The 22774-nt window shown below is 46.8% G+C and overlaps 1 protein-coding gene across 4 annotated transcripts in view; it reads left to right on the forward strand.

Annotated features, from left to right (window-relative positions):
- SLCO3A1 (solute carrier organic anion transporter family member 3A1) overlaps window positions 1–22774 on the forward strand; it is a 372385-nt gene that overhangs the window by 316600 nt on the left and 33011 nt on the right. For all 4 annotated transcript variants that reach the window (XM_025271275.3, XM_044932855.2, XM_044932856.2 and 1 more), the window contains exons 5-7: window positions 3635–3799; window positions 11863–12061; window positions 13360–13498. In XM_025271275.3, coding sequence (XP_025127060.1) covers window positions 3635–3799; window positions 11863–12061; window positions 13360–13498 — 503 coding nt within the window. The remainder of the gene's footprint in view (window positions 1–3634; window positions 3800–11862; window positions 12062–13359; window positions 13499–22774) is intronic.

The following is a 22774-nucleotide window of genomic DNA, read 5'->3' on the forward strand; positions in this document are numbered from 1 at the left end:
TGCCTGGAGAACTCCACGGACAGAGGAGTCCATGGGATCACAGAGAGTCAGACACGACTGAGTGACTTCACTTTCTGAAACCACTGCAGAACAGCTGACAATAACCAGCTCCGGTTATTGTCTGATTGCTTCTCGGCTGGAATATAGAATTGGATTGCTCAGTGCATGGTGATTCTGAGCCTCCAATCATTTGGCTCAGTCCATTCCAATAACTAAGTTCCTTTCATTATGTCAAAGGCCTCTTAAGTCCCTGTCTTATATATAGATTTTCATTTTTGAAACTTGGTATCTTTCCCAGAAATGGTAAGTTTTAAGTTGTATGTATCTGCCAGTTTCTGACCCATAGTTCTGTCATTTTGATTAATTGAGCATGTCTGTTAACATTATTAAAAACTTATGTATCTTCTATTATTATTTTATTCTAATTAGTTGGGCCATTTAGAGGTTTTGTTTCCTAGGAGATGAGAGTGAGCCTGTGTAATTAGCGCTCTTCGTTAGGACAGCTGGCTAATTCATCACCTTGGTGAGCAGTGCTAGACACAGCTCACCTGCTTATTTTGTATGACCATGGGCCCTGATTGGTTTTTCCTAGACTTGGGATGTTACCTGCCTCATCTGGAACTCTTTTATCTTTTTCTGTTCACACAGGTGGGATCAAGTATACCATGAGCCAAGTGTTCCACATTATTATGATTATGGGAGAACAGAGGTCCCCTAACTTGTCACTGGTATACCACTTTTACACATTTCCGCCTTACCTCCTTACCAGCTGTACCATTATTTACATGACTTCTCTTTTAGTAACTGTAAATCGATTTGTTTTTCTTCTGGTTGCGGCCAGCAGGGGCTACTCTTTATTGTGATACATAGCTGCTCATTGCAATGGCTTCTCCCTTTGCAGAGCAAGGGCTCTAGAGCGGGGGCTCAGTTATCGTGCGTGGGCTTAGTTGCTCCGCAGTATGTGGGATCTCCCCAGACCAGGGATTGAGCCCATGTCCCCTGCACTGGCAGGGAGATTCTTAACCCCTGGACTACCAGGGAAGTCCTAAATCTACTTGTTTTAACCTAGCATCATCTTAAGTTATTGTAGCCATGAAACCAAACACTTGATTTATCAGTTTTATTTAACTTTGTTTTACTAAGTGTACATCTGAATAATAGAATAAATATTGAAATGATAGGTGCATCCTGGTATCCCCAGACTCCCTTGCATACTGCCAGGACATGTCATCACTCCACAGCTAAAGAGATCTGGTCAAAGACCCTGTACCAAGAATTCTAATGGCTGAAAATATCCAAATAACGTGATTACTTTCAAAGGATTAAGAATAGCAAATCTCTCACTTGTAAAAGCACAGAATTAAAGTGAAATCCCAGTGGTTTATGAAACCACATACTTAAAAAACAGAGTATAATACAATAAGATTGAAACGAACCAGCTCAACAAAAACCTGCTTCAGTTCCATTGGTAATTAAAGTGGTAAACAAGCCACAAAGTATTTTTGCCTACCATTAATCCTCATCTGAACCCTGAGCACCAGGGCAGCTTCTAGGTTGCCTTGAGTGATGAGGAAAGACCACCAGAGGAAGGAGGAACAGATGGAGCAAAGATCTGGGACCAGCACATCCCAATGGAGGGAAGACCCCACAGTGCACAGACCTGGGTGGGGAGGACCAGGTCCAGCTGGGGTGGGGCCAGAGTGAGGATGGAGCATGATCAGAAGTGTGATCAGACAGCCGAGGGGCAGACGGTGGGCCATCGTGCCACATGTGGATTTGGGCCATTCTGGAGTTCTGAATGGGAAAATGATTAGAGCTGGTCCCCCTGGCTACTGTATAGGGAAGGGCAGTATTGGATCAAGAGTAAAAGTAGTAAAGAAGACCCTGGTTTTCCCCACGTGAGAGATCATGGAAGCATGGCCAGGTACCTATGGTTGTGAGAAGGAAGGGCAGGATAGAGGTTGGATTATATGTATACACATACATACAGACACATGTATGTGAAATACACCCACACACACACACACACACATATATATGCATATACATACACTGGGCTTCCCAGGTGGCAGAGTAGTAAAGAATCTGCCTGCCATCACAGATGCAAGAGACTCAGGTTCGATTCCTGGGTCGGAAATATTCACTGGAGTAGGAAATGGCAACCCACTCCAGGATTCTTGCCTGGGAAATTCCATGGACAGAGGAGCATGGGGGACTACAGTCCATGGGGTCACAAAGAGTTGGACACAAATGAGTGACTAAGACAAGCACATACATACACTAACATTTCATTTTTCTTGAAACTGTTAAGATTAAACATATCTTTAAAAGAATAGATACATGTACATGTATAACTGAATCACTTTGCTGTACACTTGAAACTAACACAGTATTTTAAATCAACTATACTCCAATGTAAAATAAAAAATAAAATGAGTTGCTAAAAGAAAGATTATATTTTCTTAACACACGCAGTTATAAATATTTATCACAGTATATGGATATATCCACTTTGTTGTCGTTCAGTCACTAAGTCATGTCCAACTCCTTGCAGCCTCATGCACTGTAACACATCCGACTTCCCTGTTTGTCACTGTCTCCTGGAATTTACTCAAACTTGTGTCCACTGAGTCAGTGATGCCATCCAACCATCTCATCCTCTGTCATCCCCTTCTCCTCCTGCCTTCAATCTTTCTCAGCATCAGGGTCTTTTCCAATGAGTCGGCTCTTAGCATCAGGTGGCCAAAGTACTGGAGGTTCAGCTTTAGCATCAGTTCTTCCAGTGAATATTCAGGGTTGATTTCCTTTAGAATTGACTGGATTGATCTCTTGGCAATCCAAGAGACTCTCAAGAGTCTTCTCCAGGACCACAATTAGAAAGCAACAATTCTTCAGCACTCAGCCTTCTTTATGGTCCAACTCTCACATCCATACATGACTACTAGAAAAGACATAGCTTTGACTATATGGACCTTGTCGGCAAAGTGATGTTTCTGCTTTTTAATATACTGTCTAGGTTTGTTTCAGGATGGGGAACACATGTATACCTGTGGCAGATTCATTTTGATATTTGGCAAAACTAATACAATTATGTAAAGTTTAAAAAATAAAATAAAATTTAAAAAAATAAATAAATAAAAAATAAATAAATAAATTTCATGGCTGCAGTCATCATCCACAGTGATTTCAGAGCCCAAGAAAATAAAATATAATGTATCTATATATAACTTAGATATACTGATGAAATATAATTAATGCATTTATAATATATTTATAATATATAATTAAGTTATATTTTACCTTTTACAAAACAAACCCCAAATGCCTCTTTCTATATGTTGGGTAGAAATAAAAATTTTTGAAAGGCTTATAAAATAGTGTTTCCAGTGTGCTGTTAAAAAAAAAAAAGACATTGTGTGGTTTTTCCTGCTTTAGTAGTTTTCAGTTTAGTTGAGAAAATATTAGCATGTATTTTGAAGCCAGAGTTTTCACAATTATGGCTGACTTTCAGGTTATAGCCTCAGCCTGAGCAGCCAGGTGCTGTTTACTGGGATGGGTCGAAGTGGGACCTCGGGGGTAGAAGGCCTGGGAGTGCAGGATCTATGACCTTGGTCATCTGCTTCTCTCCCTGCAGTGATCCCCAAGGTCACCAAGCACCTGCTCTCAAACCCCGTGTTTACCTGTATCATCCTGGCCGCCTGCATGGAGATTGCAGTGGTGGCTGGCTTCGCTGCCTTCTTGGGAAAGTATCTGGAGCAGCAGTTTAACCTCACCACCTCTTCTGCCAACCAGCTGCTAGGTGAGTCTGTGTCACCCACCCGCCCCCGCCCCGCACAGGGAGGCTGCCAGTGCTTGTAATGCCATAAGCATTGACTGAGACCAGTCAAACAGCCCAGACTGTGCTGCTCCTGTAGCAGAATATACATGTGGTCTGTGTGCAGAAGAATTTCAGAGTATTTACTTGGAGTAAGATTTACCTGCTTGAAGCAGTTGCTTAAAGTACATGATAATAAAGAGATAAAATATAAAATGTGCATAGGAAGCATTATGACAGGCCAGGAAGTCCATAAATTGGTGTAAACTGGAGAATTAGGGGGAAGATGTGATGAACAAAGAGGGGAATCAAGATGCATCTTGAAAGATGAGTACTGGGTTGACCAAAAAGATCATTCTGTCCATAAGATGTGATGGAAAAACCCAAATGAACTTTTTGGCCATCTGTGTAGGCTTTGATCCGGAGCATAAAAAAGCAAGAATATTCTCAGCAACATGAAACCATGGTCAACAGATATAGAGGTTAGAAGCCATTTGCTCTCCTCCATTTTTGTGCCCATGGCAGATATAAAATGGATCATAACACTCCTGCTCCCCAAGCTCAAGTGTGGCCTTACCAATCTTCTCAACAGTAAACCACAGACATCTGCCTCCAGTCCTTTGGAGTTGGCCTGCTAAAGAGAACCAGTTTCCACTCATGAGAAGCAGGATTACTTAGACCTGATAGGGAACGTGATCTCACAGCACAAGGAGAGGGAAGGGTCAAAAATGACTTCAGGTTTCTGGCTCAGACAGGGGGTGGTACCATTTGTGAAGCCTGAAAGTAGCAGAAAAGAATCAGATCTGTAGGGAAGGCTGTGAGTTCAGACGTGAAGTTGCTGAGTGTGAGATGGCCGTGATGTATCCACGTGATGTCCTGTGCGTGGTTGAGGACTGGAGAAGGAGATGTGGATTGCATCAGTGTGTGCGTGGTCACTGAGGACACAGGAGTGGAATTTACAGAAGGATATTGTGTAGAAATAAGTGAAACACCACCCATGAGGAAATAGAGGCGGCCATAGAAGCATCTCCTCAAAGAAACTCGTGAATCACGGGGCGTCAAGAAAGAGATGACTCCAAGAAAGAAGCCATCAGCAGTGAGAGTGTCCATGTGTGATGCAACCTCACATGCCTTGGGTCCCTTCGAGAAGCAGGATGTCTTTCAGCCTATGGCAGGGCTGTGCCCTTGAAGCTGCAGTAGGTGCGCCCGTGCTGTGGTGTGAGGAGCAGCCCAGAGGAGGGAAAGAAAAGCCAGTGACTGCAGGGCACTTTCCCAAGATTAGCAGTGGAAGGAAGGAGTAGACACATGGTGGGTGATGTGTGTTGCTGTCAAGGGATTGGAATAATGGTACTGTTGCTAAGACACAGTTGCTATTGTGGCAGGAAGAACTTGAGCAGGTATCTAAGCAGAGGGGAAAGAGCCAGCAGAGGTGATGTGGGAAAAGAGAGGAAATGTGGTAGACAGCGTTTGATGGAAGAGCTCATCTGTTTCAGAAAGTACAGAAAAGGAAAGAGATATGAGGATGACCCCTGAGAATGTGACAAGTCCAGTCTGGAAGTTGAGAACACACCCTCCCCATGGAATTATCTTCTGGAAAGTAGGGAAAACCACTAGACCATTCAGGTATGACCTAAATCAAATCCCTTATGATTATACAGTGGAAGTGAGAAATAGATTTAAGGGACTAGATCTGATAGATAGAGTGCCTGATGAACTATGGACAGAGGTTCGTGACATTGTACAGGGGACAGGGATCAAGACCATCCCCATGGAAAAGAAATGCAAAAAAGCAAAATGGCTGTCTGGGGAGGCCTTACAAATAGCTGTGAAAAGAAGAGAAGCGAAAAGCAAAGGAGAAAAGGAAAGATATAAGCATCTGAATGCAGAGATCCAAAGAATAGCAAGAAGAGATAAGAAAGCCTTCCTTAGCGATCATTGCAAAGAAATAGAGGAAAACAACAGAATGGGAAAGACTAGAGATCTCTTCAAGAAAATTAGAGATACCAAGGGAACATTTCATGCAAAGATGGTCCCGATAAATGACCAAAATGGTATGGACCTAACAGAAGCAGAAGATATTAAGAAGAGGTGGCAAGAATACACAGAAGAACTGTACAAAAAAGATCTTCACGACCAAGATAATCACGATGGTGTGATCACTCACCTAGAGCCAGACATCCTGGAATGTGAAATCAAGTGGGCCTTAGAAAGCATCACTACGAACAAAGCTAGTGGAGGTGATGGAATTCCAGTTGAGCTATTTCAAATCCTGAAAGATGATGCTGTGGAAGTGCTGCACTCAATATGCCAGCAAATCTGGAAAACTCAGCGGTGGCCACAGGACTGGAAAAGGTCAGTTTTCATTCCAGTCTCAAAGAAAGGCAATGCCAAAGAATGTTCAAACTACTGCACAATTGCACTCATCTCACACACTAGTAAAGTAATGCTCAAAATTCTCCAAGCCAGGCTTCAGCAATACATGGACCGTGAATACGTGTTCAAGCTGGTTTTAGAAAAGGCAGAGGAACCAGAGATCAAATTGCCAACATCCGCTGGATCATGGAAAAAGCAAGAGAGTTCCAGAAAAACATCTATTTCTGCTTTGTTGACTGTGCCAAAGCCTTTGACTGTGTGGATGACAATCAACTGTGGAAAATTCTGAAAGAGATGGGAATACCAGACCACCTGACCTGCCTCTTGAGAAACCTATCTGCAGGTCAGGAAGCAACAGTTAGAACTGGACATGGAACAACAGACTGGTTCCAAATAGGAAAAAAGAGTATGTCAAGGCTGTATATTGTCACCCTGCTTATTTAACTTATATGCAGAGTACATCATGAGAAACGCTGGGCTGGAAGAAGCACAAGCTGGAATCAAGATTGCCAGGAGAAATATCAATAACCTCAGATATGTAGATGATACCATTCTTATGGCAGAAAGTAAAGAGGAACTAAAAAGCCTCTTAATGAAAGTGAAAGTGGAGAGTGAAAAAGTTAGCTTAAAGCTCAACATTCAGAAAAGGAAGATCATGGCATCTGGTCCCATCACTTCATGGCAAATAGATGGGGAAACAGTGGAAACTGTGTCCTACTTTATTTTGGGGGGGGCTCCAAAATCACTGCAGATGGTGATTGCAGCCATGAAATTAAAAGACGCTTACTCCTTGGAAGGAAAGTTATGACTGACCTAGATAGCATATTCAAAAGCAGAGACATTACTTTGCCAACAAAGTCCGTCTAGTCAAGGCTATAGTTTTTCCTGTGGTCATGTATGGATATGAGAGTTGGACTGTGAAGAAAGCTGAGCACCGAAGAATTGATGCTTTTGAACTGTGGTGTTGGAGAAGACTCTTGAGAGTCCTTTGGACTGCAAGGAGATCCAACCAGTCCATTCTGAAGGAGATCAGCCCTGGGATTTCTTTGGAAGGACTGATGCTAAAGCTGAAACTCTAATACTTTGGCCACCTCATGTGAAGAGTTGACTCATTGGGAAAGACTCTGATTCTGGGAGGGATTGGGGGCAGGAGGAGAAGGAGACGACAGAGGATGAGATGGCTGGATGGCATCACTGACTCGATGGATGTGAGTCTGGGTGAACTCCGGGAGTTGGTGATGGACAGGGAGGCCTGGCGTGCTGTGATTCATGGGTTTGCAAAGAGTCGGACATGACTGAGCGTCTGAACTGAACTGAACTGAAGTAGGAGTAGATCATGTCCTGAGAGGAATGGGCAAGGTGATATTTTCAGATCTTCTCCTTTAATGTTTCCTGCACAAACTGGCCAGTAAACCCACATGAGGGTGCTGACCCAACATGAGTCACCAGGAAAACACATGTGAACAATGAAATGCTAGTCCGCGTCCACCAGACCAACAGGACCAAGCGTTGGTGAGAAGGTGGAGCCACTGGAACTCTCATATGCTGCTGGTGAGAAAAATTCTTTGGCAATGCCTATGAAAGCTGAAAGCATATGCTTACTCTGGGATCCAGCATTCCACTTCTGGGCATTATCCAACAGAAATGAGTGTTTAGGTCCACTGATTGATATATGCTTAGGTTACAGTAGGGCTTCCCTTATAGCTCAGTTGGGAAAGACTCTGCCTTCAATGAAGGAGCCCTGGGTTTGATTCCTGGGTTGGGAAGATCCTCTGGAGAAGGAAATGGCAACCCACTCCAGTATTCTTGCCTGGAGAATCCCACGGACAGAGAAGTCTGGTGGGCTGCAGCCCATGGGATCACAATAGTCGGACATGACTTCACAACTAAACATATATATACACATATGTAACAGTATCTAAAACAGCCTTATGTATAAACCCCCAAACTGGAAACAGTCCAAATATCTATCAGTTAGTAGAATGGGTAAATAAATTATAGAATATTCATACAGTGGCCTGCCACACAGCATAAGAAAGCAAGAATTTGTATATATACCTCCATGTGGATGGATCTGGGAAAGTCAAAAGACGTCAGACTCAAAAGAATCATATTAATAAGAGTTAGAAAGAGGAAAAGTTTGACTTCCCTGTTGGTACGATGGATAAGAATCCACCTGCAGATGCAGGGGACCTGGGTTTGATCCCTGGTCCAGGAAGATTGCACATGCTGTGAAGCAGCTTTAAGCCCATGCACCACAACTGCTGAGGCCACACTCTAGAGCCCTGGAGCCACAACTAGGGAAGCTTGTGAACCCAGAGCCTGTGATCTGCTGGGGGGCCATTGCAGTGAGAAGCCTGCGCACCACAGCTAGGGAGCAGCCTCCCACTCTCTGCAACTGGAGAATGGCCACGTAGCAGCAGAGACCCAGTGCAAGCCAAAATAAGGAAAATAATACTTTTTTTTTAATGGAAAAATTAATTTAATAGAGGCCAGAATGATAGTTACTCTTGGACTTGGGGAGAATGAGGACAGCAGGGAATCCCTGAGGCTGCTGGAAATGTTTTAATACAGGAGTGTGTACAGACGCAACAAGTCATCAGGTTCCCTTAATCTTGTGCACGTCACAGAACATAAGGTATCAAGTTAAAAAAAAAAAAAACCCTACCAACAAGGATGTGGCCAGACCCCGGCACCTCTCCCTGGGGGCTGCCAGAGCAGCACAAGGCTGATGTTTTTCTTTTTCTTGCTAATAACTCTTTACCATCCACTCTTTTATAAGTATTTTCTTCCAAGAGATATTAGCAAAATGCAGTCAGCCCTTAGTACCCATCTGACAGAGATAGGGTAAAAAGTGTCTCTGTAGACCCAGAGGGATGGTATGGGGAGGGAGGTGGGAGGGGGGTTCAGGAAGGGGAGCACGTGTACACCTGTGGCGGATTCATGTTGATGTATGGCAAAACCAATACAATATTGTAAAGTAATTAGCCTCTAATTAAAATAAATAAATTTATATTTTTTTAAAAAGTGTCTCTGTAATTAAAGTTATAACTTCTCCATTAAAGCTACAATCTCTCTGGTTTAGCCCTCCAGCACCCAAAGACTTTCTTTCTCACTTCCTGATTTCTTGACTGCAGCTTCTTACATTTTGATTACATTTGCTTCAAAGTTGGGGCTCTGTTCTAGTTCAGAACAGATTCCTAGAGTTTCCTATCAACAAATCAATAGTCTTCAGGGCAAAAGGCAAAAATCAATCTCGCTTTCCTACATCTGTCTCTGTCTCAGTGACTCTGTCTGTTAGGGCACTTGGCCCAGGGAGAGGCAGCCTGGTGGCCATCTGTCAGTCTGTCCGTCCGTCTGGCAGTCCAGGCAGGCAGGACATGTGCCCTCTCCGTGCCCTGCCCGTGGCACCTGGAGGGTTGGCTGCGGGAGGGGCTGACAGGGGGCCCTGAGGGGACAGAGGGGGGCCACGGAAGTGTAGGGCAAGGCTCGTGCCCCAGAGGCCTTCATCAGTAGCTCCCGCAGACCTCGGGGTGGAGCTCCCTGCCATCATCCCGGGCTATCAGTGCCGTCTCTGGGCCACCCGCGAAGTCATCCGTAGATGGGGCAGAGTTCCGAAAAGAGCAGCACAGATGATTAAGGGCTGATGGCCTTGATTTATGCATGAAGATAAAAAGGACTCAATCTGCATAGGTTAAGGTAATGAGGATGGAGTTTTGGGGGAAGTTCTGATAACCGCCCACATGCTAAGGCTTCATACACATCAGGGAGGGAGAGGGGAGGTGAATGATGGCTTGGAGAGAAGGTGCCCAAAGCCTGTTATTGCCATAGTTACCATCATCACCAGGGGCTGCTCCCCGCCGCCTTTGATGGAAAATGGAACGGAACGCAGCCTGCTCTCTGGGTGTGGGCTGTGGTCATCGGTGTTCACTGACACAGATCCAATCTGCTCGCTCTTTCGTTCATCCAGAAAATAGTTCCCAAGTGCCCAGGCACTGAACAGGATGGAACAGTCCTTGGGGAAGCTGCATCTTAGGAGGGGGAGAGAGAATAAAAAACCAGAAAACCAGAAATGTCCGAGGCAGCTTCACATAATGAGGAGAGCCATGCAAACAATGAAACATGGCAGGAAACAGTAAGGAACCTCAGATGGGCTGCTGGATCACTCTAGGTGGGGTGACCCGGGCTCCCTTTGAGGATAGGGCCCAGTCAGGTAAAGGCATAGGGTAAGAATGTCCTGGGAGCTCCCCTGGTGGCTCAGCAGTAAAGAATTCACCTGCCAGTGCAGGGGATGCAAGTTTGATCCCTGGGTTGGAAGATCCCCTGGAGAAGGGAATGGCAACCCACTCCAGTATTGTTGCCTGGAGAATCCCATGGACAGAGGAGCCTGGTGGGCTACAGTCCATAGGGTTGCAAGGAGTCAGGCATGACTTAGCAACTAAAACAACAACAGAATGTCATAGAAGAAGAATCAGCAAGTGCAAAGACTGGGGCTTGAATGGATTTGGTCTGTTCCAGGGGGAGAGAAGAGAATTGGGTATGGTTGGGGAGTCACTATGGCACGGGGAAAAGACAGGCAAGTAGGAGTGAGGTCCTGAAGATCATGTCTGTACCAGGATGAGAAAGAACCAAGCGCAGACAATCCAAGAACATTAAATAATACAAAAATACTGTGTTTTTCTTAAAATCTGACTTGTGCTATTTTCTTTGCAGAGCTCAGCCTCCCTGATTATGCTTTTCTCACCCGAATATTAAAATTAATTTGCATTCCTTTAGCACATACTAGCTGATTGATGTAGTCAATTGACCTAGAGGTCTGTTGATTGGCAAGCAAGGGGCAGCCTAAACTGGAAAATTGGCCATGCACAGTCTACATGGTGGATAAATGACATGCAGTAATTTAAAGCTGAGTTTAGATGAAACGAATAAGAACAAAACCAAACAAGAGATTGGAACTCCTAGGATCCTTTGGTCCTCCTAAGAAGCCCTGAGTCTCTGAGAATCAGAAATAGCAGGTTTATGGTCCTGCTGCCTTGCAGATAGCTCTGTTTATAAGAAGGTGTTGGGGAGGGGGATAAAAATGTATGCCAGTTACTCACCAGGAGCTACAAAATGTATTAATTTGATCAATGCTACTTCCTGAGAAGTTGCAGGGCTGGTTAAAACACTGTCTCTCTCTAGGTTGGTGAGTTCTGAGGCCTCTGTTTAAACGACCTCCAGACCCTTCTTTGCCTGAAGAAGAGAAAATCCCCAATTGACCTTGAGCCCTTTTTCCCACACTACCTGGGAAACACACAGAGGGCACATTGCTAACACGCACGTGTGTTTCTCAGCCCATCTGCCCTGTCTGTCAGTTGTTCTCACACCAGCTGGGGCTGTTTCCCATGAGGGTTCCCCGCTTAGCATGAGAGGTGTATGACTTACATGCCTCATCACTGTGAGTTTTTACGTGCCTGTGTCCCCCCAATTATCTGTGGGCTCCATGAGGGTAGGTAGAAATGAGGCTGTAAGCAGAGACTTCGGGGTACAGGGGAGGAAGTGGCACTGCGGTATTGTCACGGGGGATTCTGTTCACGCAGGGCCCAGCCTCGGGGCTGGTGCCCAGTGTCTGCGTTGACTGGCCCTGCTCCCCTGGCTAATGGTCTAATGGTTCCCGCCCCTCTGCTCTGCTCCAGGGATGACTGCGATCCCGTGTGCCTGTCTGGGCATCTTCCTGGGCGGTCTCCTGGTGAAGAAACTCAGCCTGTCTGCCCTTGGGGCCATTCGGATGGCCATGCTCGTCAACCTGGTGTCCACCGCTTGCTACGTCTCCTTCCTCTTCCTGGGCTGTGACACGGGCCCCGTGGCTGGGGTTACTGTTCCCTATGGAAACTCGTAAGTCTCAGAAAGGTCACACACACACACACATACACACACACCTGCCCCACCATCCCATCCTGCCCAGGGATGCCAAGACCCTCTCTCCAGGGTAGGTTAATGGAGCCTGCTTCATCCCTAGTGACCCTGACCCAGAAGTTGAAGATGCCTCTGCATCTTCCACGCAGTATTGAAGGATATATGTGAACCTTCTGGGTGGAGAGGACAGAATTCCATTTAAAGGCTGTCTCCCAGGATGGCCAGGAGAGCACTGGGGAGACAGGCAGACGCTCACTCCCCAGAGGACTCAAGTGCCTATGTTTGGCATTTGATTTTAGGAATTAGGTGAAGATAGAAAATTAAAATTAGGTTTTATTTTAAAATTCAGCTTATAATACAAGAGAGAAGTATGCATATGTGTTAGTAGTTCAGTTGTATCTGACTCTTTGCAACCCCAAGGATTACAGCCCGCCAGGCTCCTCTGTCCATGGGGGTTCTCCAGGCAAGAATGCTGGAATGGGTTGCCATTTCCTTCTCCAGGAGATCTTCCCAACCCAGGGGTCGAACCCAGGTCTCCTGCATTGCGGGTGGATTCTTACAGTCTGAGTCACCAAGGAAGTCCATAAAATAAAAGAGACTTCAACAGTTCCTTAAATAATAAGAAGCTATCCTTAGACTCACATAGTAATCTCAGGGTCCAACCCATGTTAAGTGGAGGGGGGGGGAGGTGAAGAGGAGAGAAGGGAGGGAAGAAAGGAAGGAATTTAGCTCTTACAGGACATCTTATTTCCTATCTATTATCCCAAGACTTTGAACTGAAGCTGCATCAGACCTGTCCTTAGAGGGCATTTTGGAGAGTCCTTATGTATCCAGTTGGAGAAGGCAATGGCACCCCACTCCAGTACTCTTGCCTGGAAAATCCAGTACCAATGGCTGTTCCTTTTTCTACGTGAGCCTCTGCATCTACCTGAGAGTCCAGTCTGGAGCATCAGGGCTGCAGCATGGTTGGGCCGCAGGATACCACTTCCTCTCCACACCAGTCTCCTCCTCCAAGCAGGCCACCAGGCTTTCTCGTGACATTAAGTCAGACTGAGCCAGGCTCGTCTGCCACCCTGTGAGGTCAGACAGGCCGGATGGAAGCACACTGGCCAGGGCATCCTCTGTATATCCACGCACAGTCCAAACACCAGCACCCTTCCTTCCCTGTACCATGGCCACAGTGGCCACTGTGACCCCAGAGGGCAGGGGGCTGTCAATGGGGATCCAGAAGAAGATGACCTTTCTCTGATGGATTCCACCTGTCCTCTCTGTTCCAGCTCAACGCCTGGCTCGGCCCTGGACCCCTACTCGTCCTGCAATAAAAACTGTGAATGCCAAACCGATTCCTTCACTCCAGTGTGCGGGGCGGACGGCATCACCTACCTGTCTGCCTGCTTTGCTGGCTGCAACAGCACGGTATTGCTGATTTTCTGACGGGATGGGACGGGGCAGGGGAGCACAGGCAGCCAGAGGAGCTTAAAACCCCAGGTCAGGGGCAAGAGTGGGCAACCACATGTGTCCTGTGGTTTGCGTCCCTGCCTTGTGAATAGTCAGCCTCTGCCCTGCTCTGGTGGAGAATTCTCCATCAGAAGGATCAGAGGCCTGCCAGGCCATCCACCTGCTTCGTGCTAAATCAAATAGGTTTCCAAAAAGTGTCACTGAGCAATTTTAACAGAGAGTAAAAATTCAAAGGAAGCTGTATGGAGCCAGAGGAAAAGATTATGCTTCAAAGCTAGGAATGGGATGACACCACAGGTAATGATTTCCCCATCAACAGCAGTATGCAAAGAAAGGTTAGAACCATTTATCAGGGAAGACCTCTTCCATACCTGAGACTATGCAACGCTAATTCAACATCTTCTCTACTCGATTCCTTTGCCTTTATCTTCTCAGCTAGATGCCTCCCACCTTTTTCCATCTTGCCACTACCATTTCTTTTGGTTTGCTTTTTGTTCTTGTGTTTGGGGGGGTTTTCCTTCTCAACATGAATTATACAGTTGACTCTTAACCTGCATGCAACTTTCTACACTCTCTGCATGAAAACCCGAGACTACGGGGCTGGTCACCTAGTCCTGCTGATCCCGCCTCGTACCTGCCCTTCTGCATCCGCACCCCACTGCCCTGCTGCAGGCCCTCCTCATCTCTCACTTGGACCGGTGTAGTAGTTGCCTCCCTGGCCTCACAACTCAGGATGGGCCCCTGCTGGTCTGCCTTCTCCATCGCAGCCAGAATGATTTCTGTAATACTGCATGCTGTTGTTCAGTTGCTCAGTCATGCCTGACTTTTTGGACCCCATGCACGGCAGCACACCAGGCTTCCCTGTCCTGCACTATCTCCCGGATTTTGTTTGGATCACAAATGATACTACCCAACCATCTCATCCTCTGTCGTCCCCTTCTCCTCCTGCCTTCAATCTTTCCCAACATCAGAGTTGGCTCTTTGCATCAGGTGGTCAAAATATTGGAGCTTCAACATCAGTCCTTCTAATGAATATTTAGTGTTGATTGTTTGATCTCCTTGCTGTCCATAGCATGATGTATAAATATGTTTCCTAATATTGGACCATCCTTGCATTCTAGAATGAATTTCATTGTTTTATTTTCAGCCATGCCACATGGCTGGCAGGATCTTAGTTCCCAGACTAGGGGCTGAACCCAGGCCCAGCGGTAAGAGCACAGAGTCCTAACCACTGGACTGCCAGTTGTTCAGTTCCTAAGTAACACTGCATCGGACCCTTTCTGATCAGTTAGAAGATAACGTCTAGGCACTCTTTCCTCCACCATGCTCTTCAGCTGTGCTTCCTTTCAGGTTGGGTTTTCCGCTTTCCCCATACAACTTGTGTCTTTTCCTACTTCTTCCTCCAGTCTGACAACTCCTACTCACCCATCAGTACCCTACTCAAATGCCCCCTCCTCTGTGAAACCATCCCTGCCCTCCTTTATCTTTGAGCTTCCTGCCTCTGCAGTCTTGGTACCTGTCTCTCCTGGAGGCACCTTTCTCATTTCACTGCAGTGATCTGTTAAAAGGGTTTGTCATCTGCCCTGACCTGTGAGTTTCCTAAGTGAGCCCTGGCGCCCACAAGTGTTCTGTAAATGTCTGGAGATGCAGAGATGGAAAGAAAGACAAGAAGGCTTGAGTGGCTGCTTTCAAGGAACTTAGAGTTGACGTCATTTGTTTCTCCCCTTTACTTATTGTGTGTCTTTTGGGAGCAGCTATTTCTTTGAAGGAAGAAAACTGTATCATTTGTTTTCATTTCCAAAGACCTCATTTTTCCTTACATTTAACATTTAGATTCTTGGCCAGTTATTAACATTTTTCTATAGAGAAAATAAATCACCCTTGGGTTGGAGGGGCAAGGACTGATTTTTTTAAAGTAGATAAGGCAGTTTCCTTAAGTGGGTAGAAATGAATTTTTAAAAAGAGATGGGACCTTGAGAATGGTTAAAATAAAAGTACAAGCTATTCTTTTTCATGACAACAATTTCATTAACACTTTAATATCTAAAAGCTATATTATAAATCAAGTTTGGTTACTGTGCTGTGATGAGAATGATATTGACTCAGTATAGGCTTGTGTCCTGAGACCAAAGCAGTCTGTTCCAGAGCATTCTCTGACCAAAAAAAAAGGTCTAAAAAATGTGTGTCTCCTGTTCTTCCCTGGACAAGAGGCTTATTGAATAAGAGCTTAATCAGGCCCGGGTTTGCTTCTGGCTGCTGAAGCAGCAAGCTGTGGAATGCAATTATCAACAGAGGGCAAGCGTCTCCGATTCCCTCTGGACATATATCGTTTATTCCCCAGACACCTGCCTCTTCTTGACAGTACGAGAGGCCTCATATTGTCTGCTGGGGTGCAGGCAATGCAGAGAGGTGATACCCCCCTGCAATTACCAGGCAGAGAATGAGAAAGTCCCTGGGCTGGGGTGGGAGTCACACTCTCCACACAGAGGCAGGTCTCTGGATGCCTTGTCTTCCCGTAGATGGACGAGGGCTTTAGGGTTACAGAGCTATGTGTACCCTGGAAAGGGGCTTTTTGACAGTTCAGCCCTAAAAATAACCACAACCCTGAAACTTGCAACACTGGCAAGCTCCTCTGAGAGCCTGTGTGGGCCAGGTGACAGGGCCTTTCACAGGTCACTCGTGGCCCCAGGTCAGAGGAATCTCAGGCCATCAACCAAAAAGGAGCAAAAAGCAATTTCAAAATACTTGCAAGTATTTTGAGAAAATGCCAAAAGGGTGGATTATATTCCTGGGATGTTTACTCCCTCTTCCTCGCCCCTTCTTGTCTGCAAGCTCCCTCCAAAAACTCTTCATCAAACTAGAGGTTTCTTCATCCCTCTTTCCCCCTTTTGTATTTTTCCCACCTGCATCTGCTGGAGTCCTCTCCCAGTGTGGGCACAGCCATTCTGTCACCTGTACCCCCAGCCCCGTGTGTATTATCTCACTCATCCTCACAACAACCTTGGAAGGAGGTGTTATCCCCTGATTACAGAGGAATCCTTGCCCGAGGTCACATAGACCGTGGTGGTGCCGGCGTTGGAACGCAGGGTCTGCTGGACAGCAGTCTCAGTGTCTTCCCCGGCCCTCTGACTTCTCTCTTTAGTATGCCTGCCTTTTCCGCCAGCTGAAAGGAGCTCTGCATGTGTGCGCCCCACAGTCGGGACATTGTACCTTCACGATCTGACCCTGCTGCCTCTCCAACCTCAGCCTCCCCACTCCACCCCCCTCTTGAAGAACCGCTGACACAGTCAGGCTTCTTGGGGTGCCCCCTGTGTACCCAGCTCTCTTTTACCTCTGGACCTCTGTCCATGCTGTTTATCAGGGCAGGTGTTCCCCTAAGCCCTTGACAATCCTTAACACATCCTAATCCAGAGTTCAGAAGCCTCCTCGCACCTCCTCACTGCTTCCGAGGCTGCACTGACCCCCGCACTCAGCTGGTCCCCACAGAAGCCTCAGCACCTGATCTCCCAGCAGGGTGGCCCCCTCCACCAGACCGGATGGCCCCTGTTCACCTGCATCTCCATCACTTGCCCATCACTAGGCACCCACATCCATAGATGAGGTTCTGCTGTGGACCCTTGCACTCCCAGTGTTAGCCATGGCTCTGGTAAAGGCCCCAGGCTTTCTGCATGCCTGGCTGGAGACTGTGCCAACCTCAGCATGCCCCAGAGAGACTCAGGTGGTAATACCACAACTGGCAGGCAGGTAGGCTGGCCACTGTAGATTTCAATACCGAACACCTCATCTGTGCTCGTCTCTCCCCACTTGACAGCTTCCATCCAGACTTGTGAAAATCCCCCCTAACTCGATTAGACGTGAATAAATCACCGACGAAATCACTCTGATTGTTAGGAGATCTGGTTCATGTTAGTGGTTTCCTGATATCAGACTTTCCTTCCTGCCCTGGCTTGAGGTTTTGTTTTTTGTTGTCTGATCTCATTTCTCCTTGAGTGATAGCAACGGAAGTTTCCAGAATTGCATTTAATATACAATATCTAATTCTCATTGCACATGCCCAGGAGGGGTGATGGAAAAGATGGCAACCTAATTTTCTAAGCTTCCTTTGACAGGAATATATTGTCCAGATTGTTTCTGTCCCTTTCACTCCCAGAAGTAATTATTCCAACAGAAAGCATGTTGGGAGCTGCTGATTGACTGCTGGAAGTTGTATCCTTCTGATGTAGTTAATAATTGACTTAGAAAAAGGCTTCTGTCAGCCAGCAGCGGAATGTTCAAAGTCAGTACAAGTCCAGCACAGCAGCTTGTGGGGGGCTAAGGATAGACGACTCATCTGTGCCCTCCTCCAGGCCACAGGGATTTATCGAGCACAGGTTTGAACGGAGCTCTAGTAGGTGCTATGGCAGGGAGGGAATGTGGCTACCCCATTTTGGATGCGTGCAGGGGGCTCCTTGTTCAGGACAGCGGGTCTCAGGGCTGGCCTTCATCCACGGGGAATGCGTGGGTGTTTGCCTGGAGGATAGGATGGGAGGGCACCTGAGTATGGCGTGAGTGTGAGCACAGGGTGGGTGGCGGGGAGCCTTGAACCTGGTGACACGGGGAGTCAGGAAAGAGGAGAATCTAGAGGGAAGGGCCTGGTATCTGTCTGAGCTGCAGCTCCATCCCTCCCCTGGGCTCTGCCCAACCTCCGCATCGGGATGCCAGAGCAGAGAGTGAGCCTGGTGCTCCCCAAAGTGCAACCCTTTCCCCGCCCCTCGGCAGGAGATCATTAAGGCTCTGACGGGATGCAGGTTACCGGGACGAAGGGTGGATGGAGGTCTCGCTTTCATTGCGGAGTTTTTCCCCTGTGGCCGTTATCCTTCAGCCAGTGACCCTGCCAGGGAACAAGCGAGCGCGTTTCTTCTTGCTGTGTTTCAATTTCCCCTCTGCCTAGAGGCACATGGGTTGCTGCTGACGCTCTTTGCGACAGGCTCTGAGGTCTTCACCTGGAAATACTGGCTGGGGTTGGGCCAGTGAGGTGAAGAGATTCTAAGCTGCAAAAAGACAGTAATAAATGACAGGAGAAGGTCTGAGGAACTTCGCTGAATCATAAAAAGATCCCGTGAAAGTCTAGGACACGTGGGAGTGTGTTATCATTCAAAGGAAGACGTCCCAGCTGTTGTGCCGTCCCTGGCCTCTGCCACCTCGGGCATCAGGCAGAAGCAGGGCAGGACGCTGAGTGTGTCAGCACTTGCCCTGGCTGGCCCCCTTCTGAACTACAGGACTCAGGTCCTACCTTTCATAGAAATTGCCATTACTTCCTGGCTGCTGCTGTTGTTTAGTCACTAAGTCCTGTTCGACTCTTTGAGAACCCATGGACTGTAGCCCACCAGGCTCCTCTGTCCATGGGGTTTCCCAGGCAAGAATGCTGGAGTGGGTTGTCATGCCCTCCTCTGGGGATCTTCCCAACCCAGGGATCAAACCTACATCTCCTGTGTTGGCAGGTGGATTCTTTACCACTGAGCCACCAACGAAGCCCTTTTTTCCTGGTAACTGAATACATTTCAGAAAGAAAACCAAAATCAGTATTTCAGGACATTGAGAAAGAAACATTCAAGTTTTCACAGGCTCGAAATACAAAGAACATCATCACCCCCTTGTCTGTCCCCTTAGTGAAGTCAGTGAAGTTGCTCAGTCGTGTCCAGCTCTTCTCAATCCCACGGACTGTAGCCTACCAGGCTCCTCCATCCATGGAATTTTCCAGGCAAGAGTACTGGAGTGGGTTGCCATTTTAGAAATGTCATTTTCAACCTAGAGATTAGTTTTACTTGTGCAATTAGTAGAATTGATCCCTCAGTATTGAATACAGAGGGAAAAAGCCCAAACAAAAACAACTTTATTTGCCAGATACTTCAGAAACACTACCGAGGAATATTTTGTACGTGTAATATGAGCTGTCAAAATAGCATGCTAATGATTTCCTCCATCAATGGGAAAATGAATCCTAGCTTCAAGAGAGTCATTTTTCTATTATTATGGTCTCCAGCTTTATTGTAATTATTTATCCCCATCATTGCATGTGAATAGAAACATTTCTCAATTTAAATTAATGGCTGGATGTAGAACAAGAGTAGAATTTTCAGTGACTGTGCTCTTCTTCTGTTGATTTCTTCTTCTGGAGTTTTTAAATTTTTTTGAATAGATGGTACATTTGTGTGGCTCAAGAACCAGGAAGTATAAACAGGAGGGAGTGGGAACTCCTCCTCTCCATTACTCTCTCCTGTTCACCTGCTGTTCAGTCCACGATTCTGCCCAGTAGGTAATTACTATTATTAGTTTGTTGTATATGCTCCTGGGTTTTCATGCACATTCCAGGTATTATTCTGTAGCTTGTTTGTTTACTGTTTGTCATTGTTTTTGCCATTTTAATAGGAGGATGATTGCTTTACAATGTTATATTAGTCTCTGCTGCACAATAGCGTGAATCAGTTATATATGTACATATATCCCCTCCCACCCCCGCCCCACCCTCCAGGCATCACAGAGCACCTAGCTGAGCTCCCTGTGCTATGCAGCAGGTTCTCCCTAGCTATCTGTTTTACACACAGTAATGTATATGTGTCAATGCTACTTTCTCAATAGCTTGTTTATCTTTAATTGAAATATAGGTGATTTATAGTGTGTTTATTTTCAGTAAAGTGTACAGAAAAAGTACACAGAAAATGTGTACCTATATTTAGTTCTCTATGCTGAACAGTGGGAGAAGGCAATGGCACCCCACTCCAGTACTCTTACCTGGAAAATCCCATGGATGGACAAGCCTGGTAGGCTGTAGTCCATGGGGTCGCTAAGAGTTGGACACAACTGAGCGACTTCACTTTCACTTTTCACTTTCATGCATTGGAGAAGGAAATGGCAACCCACTCCAGTGTTCTTGCCTGGAGAATCCCAGGGACGGGGGAGCCTGGTGGGCTGCCGTCTATGGGGTCTCACAGAGTCGGACACGACTGAAGTGACTTAGCAGCAGCATGCTGAACAGTAGGTCCTTGTTGGTTATCTGTTTTGTACTGTAGCTTGTTACTTGTGTTTTTTTGTTGTTAATAGTTTATCGTGGACTTTTTTCATGTTAGTGTGTAAGGAGCATGCTGATACCTTTTTGCAGCTGCATTATCTTCCATTGTGTGAGCCTACTGGAGTGTATCTAACCAACCCCTATTGATGGGCAGTCAGGTGGATGCAAAACTTTAGTTCCTGCAGGCACTGTTGTGACTGGAGTTGGACTTACGTCATTCTATGCCTGGGCAAGTCTGCCTGTAGGATAAATTCTCGTAGAATTTCCGAGCTAATCCCACCCCGTCCGCCAAGTCACCACCACTGCTTCCAATTCTTGTCAGGCCAGCTCCTCTGTATGCAATGGGGCCATCTAATTATCAACGAGATCTCTCAGGGTAGGAAAGCCCGGTCCTGCCACCCACGCATGGTACCAGGCAGAGACTCCAACTCTCACATCATTTCTCCCCCAGAGAATGGCAGACTGGGAAGACGTTCCTTTGCCATGTGGATGGAAAACCAGACATTTGCCAGGTCAGGAATGGTGAACTCCTTTCCTGGAGCCTAATGTGCTTTCTTCATAGTTAAATATATTGAGGGCCGCCAAGGACAGTGCTAGGGGGCTGCCACTTTATGCAGGATGTGATCATCGGCAGGCAGTTGCCAAGGTCCACCTGCATTCTGGACTGTTGTATACACACAGGGTGAGAATCAGATCCCCACCCACGAGCCTCTCCTTCCCTCATACCCAGGTTGCTGCTGTTCAGTCGCTCAGTCGTGTCTGACTCTTTGCGACGCCATGGACTGCAGTACGCCAGGCTTCCCAGTCCTTCTCTGTCTCCTGGAGTTTGCTCAGACTCCTGTGCACTGAGTCCGTGCTGCCCAGGTTGTCTCTGTATTTTCAGGCTTTCCAGTGGTCGGGGCTCTCGCAGGTCTCAGGTAACCTGTGTGCCCAGTCAATATCAGCAAAGGCCTGTCCTACTCCTCCCTGCTCACTTGGGATCGTAGGGTGAAGCCCCAGTGCTGGAAAGTCCTCTCTTCCAATTATGCACCCTGTGATAATTATTTCCACCACACTGGGACATCAGGAGGGAAGATTCTAGATCAGTCTGCAGTCTCTTGTATCACCTGGGCCCAAATAAAGGACCTTTTCCATCCCTTGCCTTCGGACTTATGCTTAGCATTTACCCTTGGATTCTCTGTGGGCAGGGTCCTAGGAATGTTCCAGCCTGTACCCTAGGCCTTCGGACCACCCGTGTTTTCTGTTCATCCTGTCGAATTGACTCTTGTAACCAAGAGGGAAACCCATCCAAGTTCCCACTCAGATCACTAGCACTTACCTCCTCCCCAGCCTCTTTTACAGCTCATCTCAAATAGGTTTAATCTGAATAAATGAGTACAGAGTTGCCTAGGTCCTTTGGGGGGGACCCATCCATTTTCAGGGGGCTTCCCAGGTGGCCAGTGGATAAAGAATCCACCTGCAATGCAGGAGACATGGGTTTGATCCCTGGGTCAGGAAGATCCTCTGGAGGAGGGCATGGCAAGCCACTCTAGTTTTCTTGCCTGGAGAATCCTATGGACAGAGGAGCCCGGGCCACAGTCCATAGAGTTGCAAAGAGTTGGACAGGAATGGAGCAACTGAGCATGCACGCACATCCATTTCCAGCGTCTCTCCTTGGCACCAGGGCAAGCCAGTATCGCCACTGGTCACGGGCCCATTCTCCTCTCTCCTAACACCTATAGCCCAACAGGGACCTCATTTCTGTCCAGCCACCCAGCCTGCCCTGGGTCCATTCTTGTCCCATTCTCCCTGGCTCTATGCTCTCACCCCTCCCCATACCTTGGCTGCACATCCCAGGATGGCTCGGCCCCACCATTCACTCACACCATTCACGGGATTGTGCCTTCTTGGACAAGTTTGCCTTACCTGGACCATATGGACTGGGTAGTCACTGACATAAAGGCATCTTATTTCTGTACCATTCCAGTAGGGCCACGACCACGGCCCAATCAAGGGAAGACCCTCTTCAGAAGGGGATTTTCACATCTCAGAGCAGAGGCAGTCCAGGCAGTTTCCTCTTACGGTAAATGGAATACAGTTGAGCCATAGCCCAGGTGCAGAGCAGAAATCTAAGACTGGGTGTAGGTTCCAATTACAAAGTACTCGTTAAACTAAACAGAGCTCACCAGTCACACAGTTCATTCAAA

The sequence above is a fragment of the Bubalus bubalis genome, chromosome 20 (genome assembly GCF_019923935.1).
Source record: "Bubalus bubalis isolate 160015118507 breed Murrah chromosome 20, NDDB_SH_1, whole genome shotgun sequence".
NCBI classification, from domain to species: domain Eukaryota; kingdom Metazoa; phylum Chordata; class Mammalia; order Artiodactyla; family Bovidae; genus Bubalus; species Bubalus bubalis.